General features: G+C 36.1%; 1 protein-coding gene across 10 annotated transcripts in view; it reads left to right on the top strand.

The window, feature by feature from the left end:
- BIRC6 (baculoviral IAP repeat containing 6) overlaps positions 1-16,739 on the top strand; it is a 297,131-nt gene that overhangs the window by 73,919 nt on the left and 206,473 nt on the right. For all 10 annotated transcript variants that reach the window (XR_012486168.1, XM_074288148.1, XM_074288151.1 and 7 more), the window contains exons 5-6: positions 14,484-14,595; positions 15,820-15,902. Coding sequence is in view for 9 of the 10 variants with exons in the window: in XM_074288148.1 (XP_074144249.1) it covers positions 14,484-14,595; positions 15,820-15,902 (195 nt within the window). In the remaining variant the exon portion in view is untranslated. The remainder of the gene's footprint in view (positions 1-14,483; positions 14,596-15,819; positions 15,903-16,739) is intronic.

A 16,739-nucleotide genomic window follows, 5' to 3' on the forward strand; every position in this document is an offset into this window, starting at 1 on the left:
ATTCAAAACCCCTATTTTTGTCAGAGAAATTTCTGTGTGACTTCTGGGCATAGGTATAAAAATACTTATCATAATGCTAAGCATTAGGGATGAAAATATAAACAAAAGAAAAGACAGTCACAGAACTTACATTCTAATGGGGTAAGATAACATATAATAAAGGGCTAAAAAGTTGGAGAAATGTGGGAAGATAAAGTACTTTTGGGGGCATGGTAGTGAAGTTTAGAGAAACAAGGATGAGAGAGGAATTTAAGATGTTGGGAAGAAATCACTAATGGAAGAAGGGAACTGCAATGGCAGATCTTAGTGCGTGAAAGCCATAGGGAATGAAGAGCCACCATGAGAAGGAAACTGAGACATGATGATGAAGTTTAGAGAGGTGGAAACAGAGCTAGGAGATGAATGTTCAGCATCAGGGTTGATGAAAAGCCCTCGAGATCCAAAGGTGTGGTACCAGGGTACATGGCAAAGTCTAGGTCACTATGTATTTCAGTATATTAGATGATAGTGTCTAGGGTCTCTTCCTACTTCCCATGCCTTCTAGGATGGCTTCAGGCATTGTCTGATTATTTCTGAAATTTTTACCACAACAAAAAAATAAAATTATAGTTATGGCAAGTAAATTGCACTACTTTTAGATGAGAATCCCAGCAGCTCTCTGGATAATTTTTCTTTCTCTTTAAAGTTTTAAGTGTTTTGGATTAGATTTATAAGATTTAGGCAAAAACATTCTTAAGAGCTTGTGGTCAGTTTATTATATCCTCATCTAGGACCCTTGCCACTTGTATCTATAAGGACTAATTTCATGGATTAGTTATTTTTTTAGGACAAGTACTATAGTTATGGGGATACAAAATAAAAATGAAAGGAGGACTTTTGTCCTCAGGAGCTTATATTTGAATGGGAGAAGAATGATTACCCAAAAAAGGAAGCTGAGGTAAAGGGAAACACCCTTTTGGGGGGCATAATGGAGAAGTCTTAAGAAGAATGCAGTTTGGTGGGAAACGAAGAGATGACTGTCCTGAATCACTTTCATAAATGTGATTTTGGTCTTCATAGCTCTGTTCTCATATCAGAGGGAGAATATCATAATCTCTAGCAGTTCATTATTTTTTTTTCCCCTTAAAAAGTTGCTTCTAGTTTTTGATATATATAGCTAGGTGGTATACTGGATAGAGTCCTAGAGTCAGGAAGAATCATCTTCCTGAGTTCAGATTTGATTGTAGCTGTGTGGTCCTGGATAAGAGGCTTAAACCTTTTTGCCTCAGTTTAATTATATGGAGAAAAGATATTTTGTTTTTTTACAGACTGATTGCAAAAAGCAATTAATAAAATTAAAAAGATAATGTAAGAAAACAAAATATCTTACCAATAACTCCATTGACTCACTGGTGAATGCAGGAAAGATTTATTTTATATTCTTGAAGGAATGGGTGTCTAGGTGAGTAGACACATCTTTGAAACTCCAAAGGTAGTGTTTTATTTCTTAATGCTGAAGCACAAGAGCCTGATTTCTCATTATGTGTCACAGAAGTTACTTGTCATGAATTTCCACCTCTCATTACATAGCCAGTCCCTGCTCCCAAGGAATTTACATTCATTTGGGGAAGATAACTTTCACCCTTGATATCCTTGGGGTTTAATTTTCTGCTTTAAGTTTTATTTCCCCATTTTAATTTTCTTAACCGTGGAAAACCAATGCCCATTCATTTCTCACAATTTCCCCCTTTTTTCTTTTTTAATAATTTGGTCTCCAAATCCCTTAATTTGACTGTTATATCCCACCTCATAAAAATCTATTAACCCCTGCACTGATCTCCTTACATAGGATGAATAGTTAATCCCTGAATTCTCTGCTATTTCTTCTGATAGGACTATACTGGGACTTCTACTTGTAACACATGGTCCTCCTCTTCCTGCCAGTAACTTTTCTAGTCATTCTGTTTTCTTATGCCATTCTGCTAGTGACATCTAACTATTCTGTAATTCTTTTCATGGTCTCTCTGGTGTAACATCTAATAATATTTACTCACCAGAGTAGGAATGACCCAAATACAAAACTAGATTCCCAGCCTTGAATTCATTAGTTATTACCCTTGACTTTATTTTTCTTGATTCAGCGTTATTTTTTTCACTGAATGCTGAGGTAAAAGGAATAGCCAATTGGACAGGTGCACAGGTGTCCACTCAGTTCCCAGGCAAAGCAGGTTTGAGAAAGCTGCCTCCACGATAACATCCAAGGTTTGCTTGGGGTATGCTCGGAGAAATTGCCAAAGTTGCCCTCAGTTACATCCCATACTAGGTGGTAGGATATATGTATATGTGTGTGTGTGCACATTAATATATTCCCCCTCTTTTGCCTATTAAGAGATGGAATGGGAAAGAATAATACAAATTGGTCAGTGGCTTTTCAATATAAATTATTCAAAAGAAAATAATGTACCCAATATAAAAACAAATGTTATTCCCACATTAATAGCCAGCTTAAATAAAAGTGACTTTCCCATTGATATAACAAAATATTCCATGAGTTACATCCCTCTAAGAAAATTTGAGTACACTAAAATCTTCTTATTTAAACTATACACAAGGTGTTTCAGCTTCATTTTTAATAATCAATAAAATAACAGGTTCCACAGACAGTTGTATCAATTGTTTTTACATTTACATTATTTGTTTTTACAGTTAGTCCTTAAAGGACCTAATTTCATAGAGACATATATATCTAGCAACAGATAGATGAATTAGTCAAATTACTCATTTACCTAATTATAAGACATAATGACAACATGTTTTCTGATCAAAAACAGCAAGATATTACATACTTGAATTATGCTTATGGCTTCTTATTGACTACTTACTCTGATTATAGAAATTTGTTATAAGAGGAAAAAAAGCAGGGCTCTGATTATAATAGCTAACAATCCCATTTTATAGCTTACTCAGGAATCCGTTTGAGTTTAATTTAATGGTATTTCTCTCAAATGGTGTATCACTAACTTAATTCAGACAATCATTTCCAAATTCAAGACTCAAAACAATAGTTAAAATCCCAAGAGATTTCATCTGAATAGTAAGTTTCACTAATCAAGTTTTAAATCCTAAACTCTCTATTCTGTGTGTCTATAGAGCAAGAAAGCTATAGATAATATTAAACAATGAGCCATGATACACTTAATCAACACAGATGTGAAAAATAAAAACAAACATTTAGTTATTAACACCATGTAAATATAAGTTACTCCTTTAAACAATACAAGCAATTAATGCTAAAGTAATTTCATTTAACTGGGGTAAGTAGCAGGAGAGCCCGAAGTTGGGAGGGGTGAGCTACAATGAGTAGGTTTGTTTTCTCATTTCTAAGGAGTAGCCAAACCCAGTGAGGGAAAGGTGTACTAAGCTTTCACCTTCTCAAACCAACATACCATGTAAATAACTAGTATATAGTTTTTAGTATTAAATTACAAATTAACTACCAAAAAATCAAATCAAAACCCTTCAGTAACTTAAAAGGTGAAGAGACTGGAACTCTACACCCAGAACCAAGTTTTTTCCAAACCCTGCAAGTTCACAAACCAGCGGAATGAACTGGACCCTAGGGTAAGGGCTGAAGTCTACCTCCCCTGCCTGTCTAACCCTACTTTAGAGTACTAGCAGCAAGGAGGAAGGAGGCATAGAGAGAGAGATCAGTTCAGCTCCATGTTTCACCCTTTCCGGAAGTAGCCAAAACATCCTGATTCTCTCTCTCTGCCCTCTCTAATATCCCCTGTCTCTGTCTCCCTCACCATCTCTCTATATTAACAAGCCATCTCCCTATCTCCAACAACCTATCAACTAAATGAACCTAAATAATTTTAGGTTTCAGTATTACGACAGTAACCCCAAATAACTTAAGTAGCAATCTCACAATTTTCATAAATGGTAGCTAAATAAATGTAACATAGCCTACCACAAAAATGGATAGGAATCTCATGTAATTTAGAACCAAGTTTCTGTTTTTAATATAACACCAACTGAGAAAAAAAGTTATTTTAAAAATCAATACTTATAGCTTGTGATATTCTACCTGGTTGTTTCATTTAAACTATCCACTGCTTTTGCTAATCAATGTTTCTTGTCCCTAGTTTTTAAAACCATCTTTATTCATTCATTCATTTATTTTGTTATGGCTTTTTATTTACAAGATATACGCGTGGGTAATTTTTTCCAGTATTGACAATTGCCAAACCTTTTGTTTCAATTTTTCCCCTCCTTCCCCCTCACCCTCTCCCCTAGATGGCAGGCAGACCCATATATGTTAATTATGTTAAATACAATGTGTGTGTGTGTGTGTGTGTGTGTGTGTGTGTATCTCCATACAGTAATTTTGTTGCACAAGAAAAATCAAACTTAGACATAAAGTAAAAATAACCTGAGAAGGAAATTAAAAATGCAATTGGACAAAAAGAAGTGGAACTGCTATGTTGTGGTTCATATTCATTTCCCATAGTTCTTTTGCTGGGTGTATCTGGTTCTCTTCATTGTTGAACAAATAGAGCTGATTTGGTTCATCTCATTGTTGAAAAGAGCCTTGATCATCATATATTATTGTTGTTGAAGCATATAATGATTTCCTGGTCCTGCTCATTTCACTCAGCATCAGTCCATGTAAGTCTCTCTAGGCCTTTCTGAAATCATCCTGTTGGTCATTTCTTACAGAACAATAATATTCCATAACATTTATATTCCACAACTTATTCAGCCACTCTCCAATTGATGGACATCCATTTAGTTTCCAGTTTCTAGCCACTACAAAAACGGTCTGCCACAAACATTTTTTGCACTTACAGGTCCCTTTCCCTTCTTTAAGATCTCTTGGGGATATAAACCCAGTAGTTAAAACCACTTTTGAGAGTAATGTATAACTTTAAGATAAATGTATAAATAACTTTGGACCAAATTTCATAAAACTTATATCAATGCTCAGCAGAGCTAACAAAATTTTAAACTGTAGATCATAATTTTACAAATCGCTCAATATAAAATTAGAAAGCAGCAAATTTCATCTAATTAAGAGGTACAAACATGCATCCTCTTTAGGTAAATTACCAGAGAACTTTAATAGCCATTAAAAAATGTTTAAAATCAGGGGCAGGTAGGTGGCACAGTGGATAGAGCACCAGCCCTAAAATCAGGTGGATCTAAGTTCAACTCTGGCCTCAGACACTTACCACTTTCTAGCTGGGTGACCCTGGGCAAGTCACAAATGCCTGAGCAAACAAACAAATAAATAAATAAAGTTTAAAAACAAGTCAACTCCTTCTAATAACAGTATTACAATATTAATGAACAGTATTTCTAAAATCTTATTCCCAAATACATCAATTGAAAATAATTCTATCATATATCATTTACATTTAAACACACAGAAATTTAGGTGGCATTTTGGGGAGAAAACTCCTCTTGCCCTTGAAAAATTAAATTCTTTTAGATTTTCAAAATCTTTGAAACAAAGCATGAGATCGGATATAGAGACACAGTGATGAGATTAGTGGCAGGGCAGAGAGTTGTGGAACCCCTTCTGGTCAGCTCTGGTCCAATGTGAAAGAATTCATGAATCTGAGAAGTTAAACTGGCAAAAAGAAGTTTATTGGCACTGAGAAGTCAGCATTTGCTAGAAGGCTAACTTTCTCAGTGACCAGGTCCTGGCAGAAAAGTAAAGGTTTATCAGAGGAATCCTGGCAGAGAGACAAAGAGGGGTTAACACTGAGGAAAGGATGTCTTCTCAGTGGACAGGGATCCTTACAGGCAGCTATGGCAAGGAGAGGTCCCTTGGTCTGGCATGTTCCTGCTTTTGGGGTTCTCTGCAAAGAAATGAGCCCCAAGTTTCCCTTTTTTATAAGGAATCTGAAACTGAGGTTTCAACTGAATGAGATTCCTTCAATGTTGTCATTGACCCCAGGCCTAGATGAGACAGACTCCTTACTAGGAGTGGGCTTGAGCCAATTTTCAGCTCTATAGGGATGGATAGAAATCTAGATCTCCAGCTAAATGAGAGTACTTAAGTATGAGCTAAGTAGGGAGTGGTCCTGGACCAATCTTACTTAATGAGACTACTTAACTGCCCCAAGAGTGGGTCCCTCTCTAGAGAGCTTCAGGGTTCACCCCAAAGGTTAAGGATAGTTTCAGGAGTTTCAGGGTTCCCCCATCAAAAGTGATGAGGTTTAAGTTTTGGGGTTCCCTTTTGTCAGGGAACCAAATGATGAGGTCTAGATTTAGGGAACCAAAATGAGATTAGGGTTTCTGGTGGTCAGGGAGTTAAATGAGGTCTAGTGGCAGGTTCGGGGTTCAGGGAACCAAATGGAGAGGTTTAGGGAACCCTCTTGTGTGGTACGGAAATGGTGAAGGGTCACCATTTAATAAAAAAGCTGGAGAGAGCTCTAGAGAAAAGCAAAGTTTATTGTACATTCTCGCAAGAAGGGCGTCCCACTCTTCGAGTAGACTATCGAAGAGAGGAAGCACCTCCTGTGGGCAGGACAGCACCTTTAATCCCTAACGCAAAACGCCCCCTCCCACCACTGACCCTCATCCTCATTGGCTGAGAGTCTTACATTCTAAACGCGAGATCTACCCATGAAATTGAATTTGACCAATAAGTACATAGTTGCCCATATTTGGATGAAATAGGGAGATGTCATAGAGGGGAAGGCAATGCCCTTTGCTCGAACTTCAGAGTCCTTCAGGCCTACTCGAACTCTGAAGTAGATGAAGCCTTACTCGATTTTCACAACTGTCTTGAAAGATCTCACCTCATCTCATTCACTCTTGGGATTCAGCACAAGAACAGGGAGTTTTGGAGATTCTTTGTGAAAAAGCTAGAATGATAAAAGAGGTTTATTATTGGCATTGGGAAGTCAGTCTTTACTATGCAAGAGTAGAAAGTCTGAATTCCTTAGAGGCAAAGCCTGACAAAGATTCTAGTAAAGAGATGCTGACAGAGGGGCATAAGTTTCGTTAGGGAAATAGGTGAGGATAAAGAGAGGGTAACACTGGAAGAGAATATTATTCCAGTGGGCAAAGGTTTCCTTGGCATAGCAAGCATGGCATAGCCTGGTATGTCAGGACCTCTGCAAGGAGTTGTTTCAAGTAGGCTCTTTTTATCTACAAACTGGGTTTCAGCTTGGGCTGGAATTTGAATAAAAGTGAACAAGTCTCTTTAATTCAATAGGTTTGCAATAATTTTAGCTCAGGACTGAACCAACCCCATCCAAATAACAGAATGAAGCTGTTTATCTTGTTTCCTTTGTGGGGCGGGGTCCCACAGACACAGGGTTCAAGGAGTTTTAGAGTTTTGGGGTCCCTTCAACAGGACCCTGTAAACAAAATGGCAATGGCTCCTATCTCCCACCTAAATTTTGTACTCTTCTCTAAACCTATGTGGATTGCTCATATTGAGGAAGGGGAAAATTTTTTAAAATATAAAATTGATTTCCCTAAATTTCCCACAAGCCAGATGGAGATAGACCACACCCTTTTACCTACAGATTCCCCTGAGAAGTGTTTTGAGACTGTGTGGGATTTGGGAACAAATGGACCTATCTAGAGAGAAATTAAGGCTGACTCTGAAGCATGGGATTTTTGGGGAACCTGCCATTCTTTCGAGAGGCTAGCCTGGATATAAGTCCACACACAGCAGCAGCCCTGATCATTTCCAGTCCCTTCTAGGGAAGAGAAGCTTGAAAACTTAAGAAAAATTCAGGTTACTTTGTGTTAAGGACCATGCCTTGCTGAGTCAATTCTCCAAGAGCTTCCACAGCTATGAATCATAACATCTGAAGGAGTTGCAAAGCAGCCTTTACTGACACAGGTATGTTGCTTGTAGACTGGGAATGAAATAAATTGGTGGCAGAGAGAAGAGGAGAAAGGTTAGAGAACAGTTGCCTCTCAGGCTCCTTATATCATCATCATCCTCTCACTTGAAAGGATCCATTCTACTAGTCTGAGTTAGATCTCTAGCAGCCTCAGGCAAGTGGCTTCCTTATCACAACAACTTTGCATAGAGGCATAAAACAAGCACTTTGAAAAATCCTTAAATGGCCATTTCTTTTACTTTGAAATTCAGCTGGCTGAGAAAAGCATTGAGAACAAAACACAGATTCACACTCAGATATAAATATAAAGTACTTTTAAATTCCTTTTCTTTCTGTCTAGTAGAGTTGTTCCTTATTTCCTGGATACAAACCTATTCTCTCTTAGGGCCCCATTTCTTTACTTCTCCCTTCTTTACATCTTTTGTTCACATCTTTCCCTTACCCCAGCATGTAGATCCCCACTATCCAATGATCCCATTATTATTTATTCCACTCTAGATTTCCTGATCTCCTCTCTCCTCCAGGACTTTATGAGAGGTATGCCTCAGGACTTTCCCCTCCTTGGCACCATTAAACCCCCATTTTATGAACTGTCCGACACCTTAGACCTCATAAGGTGGCTTCAACCACCTAAAGCATTACTACATTGTCTGTGTTCTTACTTTTGGTCTGTGCACAGAGTTGCCTGGCTGCTGAAAAACCATACTCTAGTTCCCTTATTATTTCTTGGATTTATCAGTGATCTTACTTACCAGTGTGTTCCTGGGAAATTTGGAAAGTCTATGAGGTGGGGAAGCTAGATCTGAACCAAGAGGCTGTTGAAATCCATGTGGTGCATCTCTTCATGCTTTGACAGACCACTTCAAATTCATAATGTCTGGATTCCTAATGAGCCCTCATTTGTAAAAAACAAAATGTCTTACTAGGAACTCCACTGACTCACTGATGAAGGCAAGAAAGATTTATTTTACATTCTTGCAAGAATAGGTGCCCAGGTGAATAGACGTACTTTTGGGACTCCCAATGTTGAGGGATGAGAGATACTCTTAAAACTGTGATGGGAGTCGTCAGGCTGGTGTCACAGGTTTTTGTGAAAGAATTTGCAGTTGACCTGTAAGCGATTTTTTTTTGGGGGGGTGAGGGAGAATCAACGTTTATTTTCACTGAAAAACTGTTTCCTCAGTGGGCTGCTTTGCAGTTAGGAAGATAGCAAAGTTTTGGGTACAGATCTTTTTTATTAGCCTTCTATGGTTTGGGGCTAGGGAGGAATTAGGGTCTGATTTCCAAATCAATAAAGGGTGGTCCCAGACCAAAATAATTCCCAGATTGATTGGGAAGTGAGATATTCCCTTGGTAATCAGGTAGCTTTCTGATAGCTGGGAGATTGAGATTCAGATGGGTGGGGATCATTTTTAGGAATTTCCCCTGGCCAGGTGGCCCACTCCCCACAAAAATCTGGGAGACACAGTTCTATCATATCTCGAAGACAGCATTTTATTTCCTGTTCTGAAGTAAAAGCCTGATTCCTCATCATTTGGATGTTACAGAAGTTATAGTACATGGATCTTTTCTTCATTTCACAGCTAATCCCTGCTCCCAAAGAGCTTTCCTTTTTGAAGGGGGAAGGTAACCAGGGAAGGCTAAGGGCAAAGAACAAAAGATTCTTTTCAAATCTCTGGTCATTACTCTTGATTACAAAAGTCAGTCCCTGCCCATAAGGAGCTTATATTCTTTTGAGAGAAGATAACCTTGACTCTTGATTATTCCTTGAAGTCCTTGTGGGTTTCAGTTTTTTAATTTTCATTTTTCCAATTTAATTTTCATAACTGTGAAAAACAAATGCCCATCCATTTCTCACAAAAGGAAATAGCAAACTACTCCAGTATCTTTGCCAAGAAAATCCCAAATTGGATCATGAAGTATGGGAGAAGACTAAAATATTACTGAACAACTAGTTTTTTATAACGTCCTCATTATCTTGCCATCCCAAAGAGATATTCCTTGTAACAAAAAAAGTTTTAAAAGAAAAAAAAAAGTCCAATTACATAAAACTAACCAACACTTTGAAGAAGTCTGGCATTATATGGAGTTCTATATCTATTGGTAGTCAATTACACACTCTGGAAGTGAAAGGCTTTTTCATATATCTTCTTTGGGGCCAAGTTGGGTGGTTTTGCCAAACCTTTTAGTTCTAGTTTGTTTTTTGCATCATTTTTTATTTAAACTGGGTATTCAATATATACATATATATATTGAATACCAGTTTATATATATATATATATATATATATATATATATATATATATATATATATATATAGTTTTTCTGATTCTTTTTTACTTAACTTTTCATGAATTCTCTTCTGTATCCACCATTGATTCAAAAAACTGTTTTTATTATATGTTTGCAGTCACTGTGCTAAGCACTGGTAATAACAATGAAGGGCAAAAACAATTAATGTGCTTAAGGAGCTTACATTCCAATAGAAATGTAAAGAACAGGCTATTATAGGGAGTAATCCTGTAATTCTGAATTGTTTTCCAGAACAATTAGACCAATTCAGAACTTTACCCAGAATCAAAGAACAAAAAATGATGAGTTTTTGAGTACTTGTATGAAATAAGATAGTTCTAAAAAAAAAATGGACAGAAAGTAGCAAAGTATAAATAATGGTGGTTTATGGGAAAATGCTACTTTTTGTGCTTTTATCTATGATCTCTCTCTCTTTTTTTAAAATTTCTTGGTAGGTCTGTTATCATTTGTTTAGTAGCAGTGTTGTTAAGGCTGGATAATCTCTGTGAGATACTTTGTATTTGAAATTTTGTTTTCCAAAACAATTATTTTCAAGAGAATGTGGAGACTGTGATTTAACCGTGCTTGGTGTAATACCTGGTGTGTAAACAGTAGAGTTTGGACACTGAGAGGTTAAGTGTTTTGGTCATGATCTCAGCTATTATATCACAGGCAGAATAATAGTTTTTCTGCCCCCAGGGCCAGTCCCCATTAGCTATGTAATACCTGTTAACAAATGCATGCTTTTTAAAAAGACTCTGGGAATTTAATCAATCTAATGAATTTAAAGAAAAGTAAATTGTAGCCATATTTATATTTTGGGGGCTTAATTTCTTTTCCCCTCAACTAGTATCCATTTGGTCATAATATAGGAAGTGTATGCTTGTTCCTATTTCCTTGTCTCAACTTTTGAAAGGGGTTCTATGAAATTTATATATTTATCTGTGCCTAGATTTGTTTATTCAACAAATTTTCATTCTTTATCAAAGAGTCAGCCACATTTAGTTAGCTACTACTATTTGCTTTGCATTATCTTACTGCCAGATAGCTTGCAAAGAAATATGTACCATCAAGGTATGGAAATTATGAGATCTAGAATTGGGTTACCTAAATGAAATTAGGGTTTAATTGAGGTCTAGTGGGAGGTTCAGGGTACAGGGAGTCAAATGGAGCTCCCCTGCAACCCCTTTGGATTTGATGCAAGGATACAGAGTTAAATGACGTCTAGTGGCAGCACAAGAGTCCCTTGTAAAGGAATTTACAGAATTGAAAACCTAGATTGAGAAAATAGGTTTATTATTGGATTTGGAAGTAAAGTCTAGTTGTAAAGTTGAAGGTTAGAGATAAAAGGGCACTGGAACCAGTGTTCCAGTGGGCAAAGATCCTTGGTGCCAGGTGTAATGCTGCCATGTTTGGGACCTCTGCAAAGAGAGGGCTCAACTCTGGCTCTTTTATAATCAGTAGCTATGGCTACAGGCTTGAAGGGGGCTTGTGAGTGGAGTCCCAGGTTGGCTCCCAGGGTTAGAATTTTATTTTAATTCAATGGGTTTCAGGACTGAGCCATCCCCACCCAGATAACAAAGATGAAACTGTTTTGTGCTTGGGATGGAGTCCCCTCCCTGAGGCAGAGTCAAAGGAGGTTTTCTCCTTTAAGGATTTTTCAGAGTTTTAGGGTTTCCTTGGCGGAAAGGATAATTTATAATTTAGTAGAAAAAGCATTAATGGGGTAAGGAAAAGCTCTTGTTAGAGGTCATATTTTAGTTGAAAATTTAAAGGACTCCATGAGATAGAGATGAAGAGGGAGACCATCACAGATAGTGAAAATCCACAGAGAGGGGAGATGTTGTATCTTGTTTAGGACTGTAAGGAGGCCAGCATTACTGTTTAATAGAAAATGTGCAGGAGAAAGTAAAGTCTAAGAAAAGAAGAGGGAGTATATATTATGAATACCAATACATTTTATATTTTTTTCCTGGAAGTAATTGCGAGCCACAGAAATTAATTGAATGGGAAGAGAGATGGTTGGTGATATTGTTCGACACAGTCTTGAAGAAGATCCTTTAGATAGCTAAGTGGAGGATGAACTGGAATTGGGGGAGATTTGTGGCCCACAGACTAATCCTTATTTATTATCTATGTATTAATTAGGTGATAAGGCCCCACATATGCCATCCCAAATCATCTTGGCAGTGTTAAAAAAGAAACCAAGCATTTAGGAGAGATGTTTCCATATAGTTATGAGACATCAGTTTTAGAAATTCAAGAGGCAGTTGGAAATGTGAGACTGGAGGTTAGAAGAGAAAATAAGATTAGCTTACTATATAAATGAATCATCTGTATAGAAATGATAATTGAACTCATAGCAACTTATGGGAGAAAATGAAATAGTATAATATTCTCTTCTCTTTCTATAAAGGCCCAAGACAGATTGTGATTTTGTGATTTTTCTCTAGCTTTGTTCAGCAGATTGTAGGAGAGAATACTTCAAATTGTGCTGGTAAGGCTGAAGTTTGGACAAGACTAAAGGAACTCACAAGAAGAGAATAGTATACATTTTAACTGGTTCATTATGGGTTTTAAGATGGCGAAATGAAGAGAGTGTAACCAGTATAGAGATGTTGGTCTGGAAAAGAACTTGGGGGTTGGTGTGACAAGTAACTTTTATTAAGGATAAAGAATTGTGTTTATAAAGTAGAGGGAGAAGTAAGAGTGACTACAGTGTATAATCAAATAAGTATATTTCAAGAGTCAGTCATGGTTTTGGGAATATTGTTGTATAATAGAAAGATCATTAGTATGACCATTTATCAGTTTATATATCTGAGGCTGTGTCAGTGACTTGGTTGTTGGAAATGAGTAATTTGAGGAATTGGTAAGGTAAAGTATTTGAGGTAACTATCTATTATCTATCTATCTGTCTATCTTTCTGTCTATTTAGGTCATTTTGCTAAATACTTCCCAACACTACTGGCTTTATACTACTTTAGCAGTGATAGTTAGTAGAGAAAGAATGAGAACCATGCTTTGAACTTGTTTAGCAAAGGAAGATAGCGGCCTGGAGGTTGAAAAATGATAGCTACCAGAGTTTTTTATTGGATGATGAAGTATGGATTAAGTGAATCTATCATTTAATACTATCACTCAGTAACCTCTCAGTAATTGTCAACATGATATTCTAATACTCCTCCGGTTCTTTCCAAGACCATTATTCTGTGCTAGTCCTTTCCCATCTTGATACTTTAGTGAATTAGTTTTACTCTTCAGTATTCTTTTTGGAAGTGGATATGATGAGCCCATTCCATTTTATTTTAACATGATTTGTGAGTTGGAAGATGATATGAGTAAAAATACAAACTAGAATGCTACAAAGGATGGCAAAGGAAATTTTGTCATCAGGTTTCAAGTAAGCACAATATGAAATAAGGATGAAGAAAGGGAAAGGATTAAGATAAAATGAGTTTGTAACTTGTAGAGAAGGTACTCCAGAGAGTGTGATGGAAAAAGTTGGTACCTTTAGAGTAGGATGTTGGGGCTTTGTTGGATTGAGGGAGATAGGCATAAAGGAGTAATCCTTGGAGGTTGGTGAATGGAATTTGAACAGTGAGTTTTGAGCTTTATAATCACTTGGATGGGAAAGTGAGTGAATGTTAAATCATATGAGGAAAAAGTTGAAATAGATTGTCATCATTCCTTGAAGTTTAATTTGGTGTGGAGGCTTCTTGTGGCATTAGTGGTGGGTAACTAAAAAAGGATGAAGGTACCTGTGAAGGAGCAGACAGGTGAGGTATATGGAAGTGGTGTAGGAAGCTGAAGAGGGTTCTTTAAGGGAATGGCTGTATCAAGGAGGTAGGATACTAATCTTTTTCTACAGATGTAAAAGAATTTGAAAGTATAGCCACTCTTAATGTATTGTTTTGCTTAACAGGATAAATAGTTTTTTACTACTAGGTGGTTTCTCCGAACTGTCTGTAATAAGGTCTCCATCAATACTAGTTCTAAACTGCCATTACTCTTGTTGTTTTGCTGAATTTTTCAGATTTCAGATCAGAGAGAATTTTAAGTTTAATAAAAATGTAGGATCTTTGTTTTCCACATTTTTGTGTTAATTTTAAGTTTTCTCTTTATTAAAATTTTGTTTTTTCTTTTAGCTTAATTTTTGAAAAAAATGTCTAAAAGTAGATTGTTTTCTTTTTAATATAGCATAAATTGAACATGAGAATTTTAAGGAAGCTGAATTATTGAATAGATATACCAACTTCGGATTTTCTCCTTTCATGAAAGTGGTGGCAACATTATAATGTGATGTACAAATTGGGTAATGTAAAATGTGTTTATCTTTAGGTCATTGATGTACAGTGAAGCTAACAGACGGGAAACATTCACCTCTTGGCCTCATGTTGGATATAGGTGGGCACAGCCAGATCCCATGGCTCAAGCTGGTTTTTACCATCAGGTAAAAAGATGAATTAAATAGAATCTTGCTTTTAGCTTGGTAAATTATTCCAGGTCCTAAAACTAGGTAGAGCCAGGCATCATAAACAAATTTGTGGGTTTTGATTTTCACATCTCAGTTTTTTGTTATCCAATCTTGTATGCAGTCTTTGTATGGGCTCTTAGTCCATATTCTTTAATTCTTCATCATGTCTAATAAAATATGTATACAATGAACTTTTTAACAGTATTGATAATAACCTTTAGAGCCTCATTACATATGTGTAGTATTATTCCAATATTCAAATGTTCAAATAAATTTATATTGAAAGGACAACATGTTCACTGAAGTCATTCAATCTACTTAGATTGATATGCTTTTGTTTTATTAATTTTATTAATTTTCATTGCTTTTTCATAGATGTTCTTCTGTAAGAAACTAATTTAAAAAATCAATATAACAGTATTTTCTGTTGGATAAGAATATATTTAATGGTCTGTTTCAGGTTATGTTTTACTTTTCAATTTAAGAACTATTTAAGACTTGCATGTTGTAGTGGAAAGAATTCAAGATTTGATTCAGAGAATCAAAATTAGAACTCTGCTCCTTCCTACCATATCTGACTTTGAACAAATTACTGAAACTTTCTTTATATCAGGTTTGTTATATGCCAAATGAGGGTGCTAAGCTAGATGACCTATTAGATCCCTTCTAACTATATAGAGCATGTATCATGAGTTTTAATTCTGCATTTATTAGGTATTTTAGTTTGAAATCTATGTTAGTTTAAATTGGGAGGGGGGGCAGCTGATAGATAGCTGACAGAGAATAGAGTCCTAGCTTGGTGTCATGAAGACCTGAGTTCAAATTTGGCCTTAAGCAGTAGGTTTGTGACTTTGGACAGGTCACTTAACCCTATTTACCTTAGTTCCTTCATCTGTAAAAAATGATCTGGAGAAGGAAATGGCAAATCACGCCATTTTCTTTGCCAAGAAAACTCCAATGGAATCACAAAGAGTTGGACACAATTGAAATGACAACAAATTTGGGGGGGAGGGATGGGGTGGAAGGGTTTCTTTGAAAATATAAATACTTGAATAACCTATTAAAGAGTGTTCATTCAAAAGAAATATAAAATTTAAAGATATACTTATTTTTGCCATCATCCTCTATAGCCACATTGGTTCATCATTTTGACATTTTTCTGTGTATAACTGTCGTACTTTCTCTTTTTGTTTTATATAGCCCGCCTCTTCAGGAGATGACAGAGCCATGTGTTTTACTTGTAGTGTATGTCTTGTTTGTTGGGAGCCTACTGATGAACCTTGGTGAGTCTCACTTGATGTTTTTATATATATATAAAATAAAAATTATACAAGTGATTTCATTTCATGGTTTCTTGCCTTGCAATAACACTGATAGGCATGATGAAGCATTGGAAGATGTTAATTGTAATTGTATTGAGCTCATACAGGATAAGACTCCTCTATTGTTGTGTTGTCACACTGAGCTTTTTGAATTTGTTTTGCATGATTTCAACTAATGATTTGAGTTTTTAAGATAAGTCTTTTTTTCCCCTCCTATCTCTGCTCTAAATTCGTGGACAATAAATTTAGGGGCATTTAGTACTATCATTTTATAAAATTGTGGAGATAGAAGAAACTGTAGCTAGCAGTCCTGAGTTCCATTTTTAAAAAATTATTCTTTTAATTATGAGGAGTATTTACACAAACTATATGCTAAATAGCACACAGTTTTTTAAAAAAAGCTATTTGTTTGCCTGAGGGATGCATTGTTTGTATTATTTATTTTGTAGTAAATTTAGTTTCATAACTCCATTGGTTTAGTCTCCTTTTATTTGTTTCTTGTAAATATTATGATGGGGGATCCAAAAGGATGTTAGTACTAGAAATTGCTTCATGTTTAGAATCTTTTGTTAAATCTTCTCTATAAAACAGAACTCATTATCTTTTTATCTATTCTGAAATTTATTTATTGCTCTTGAGGATACTATTTTCTTAAGTACCCAGGTTTGTATTGTAACCCATGAGCTATTGGCTCCTCCCCTTCTGTAATCTCTTCCCTCATCTCTTATTTAGTCTGCTGCCAAATGATGTTTATTTTATTGTTACAAGATTTCTTTTATATCCTGCTTTCTCTTCTCC

This window comes from Sminthopsis crassicaudata, chromosome 2 (genome assembly GCF_048593235.1).
Source record: "Sminthopsis crassicaudata isolate SCR6 chromosome 2, ASM4859323v1, whole genome shotgun sequence".
Lineage (NCBI taxonomy): Eukaryota > Metazoa > Chordata > Mammalia > Dasyuromorphia > Dasyuridae > Sminthopsis > Sminthopsis crassicaudata.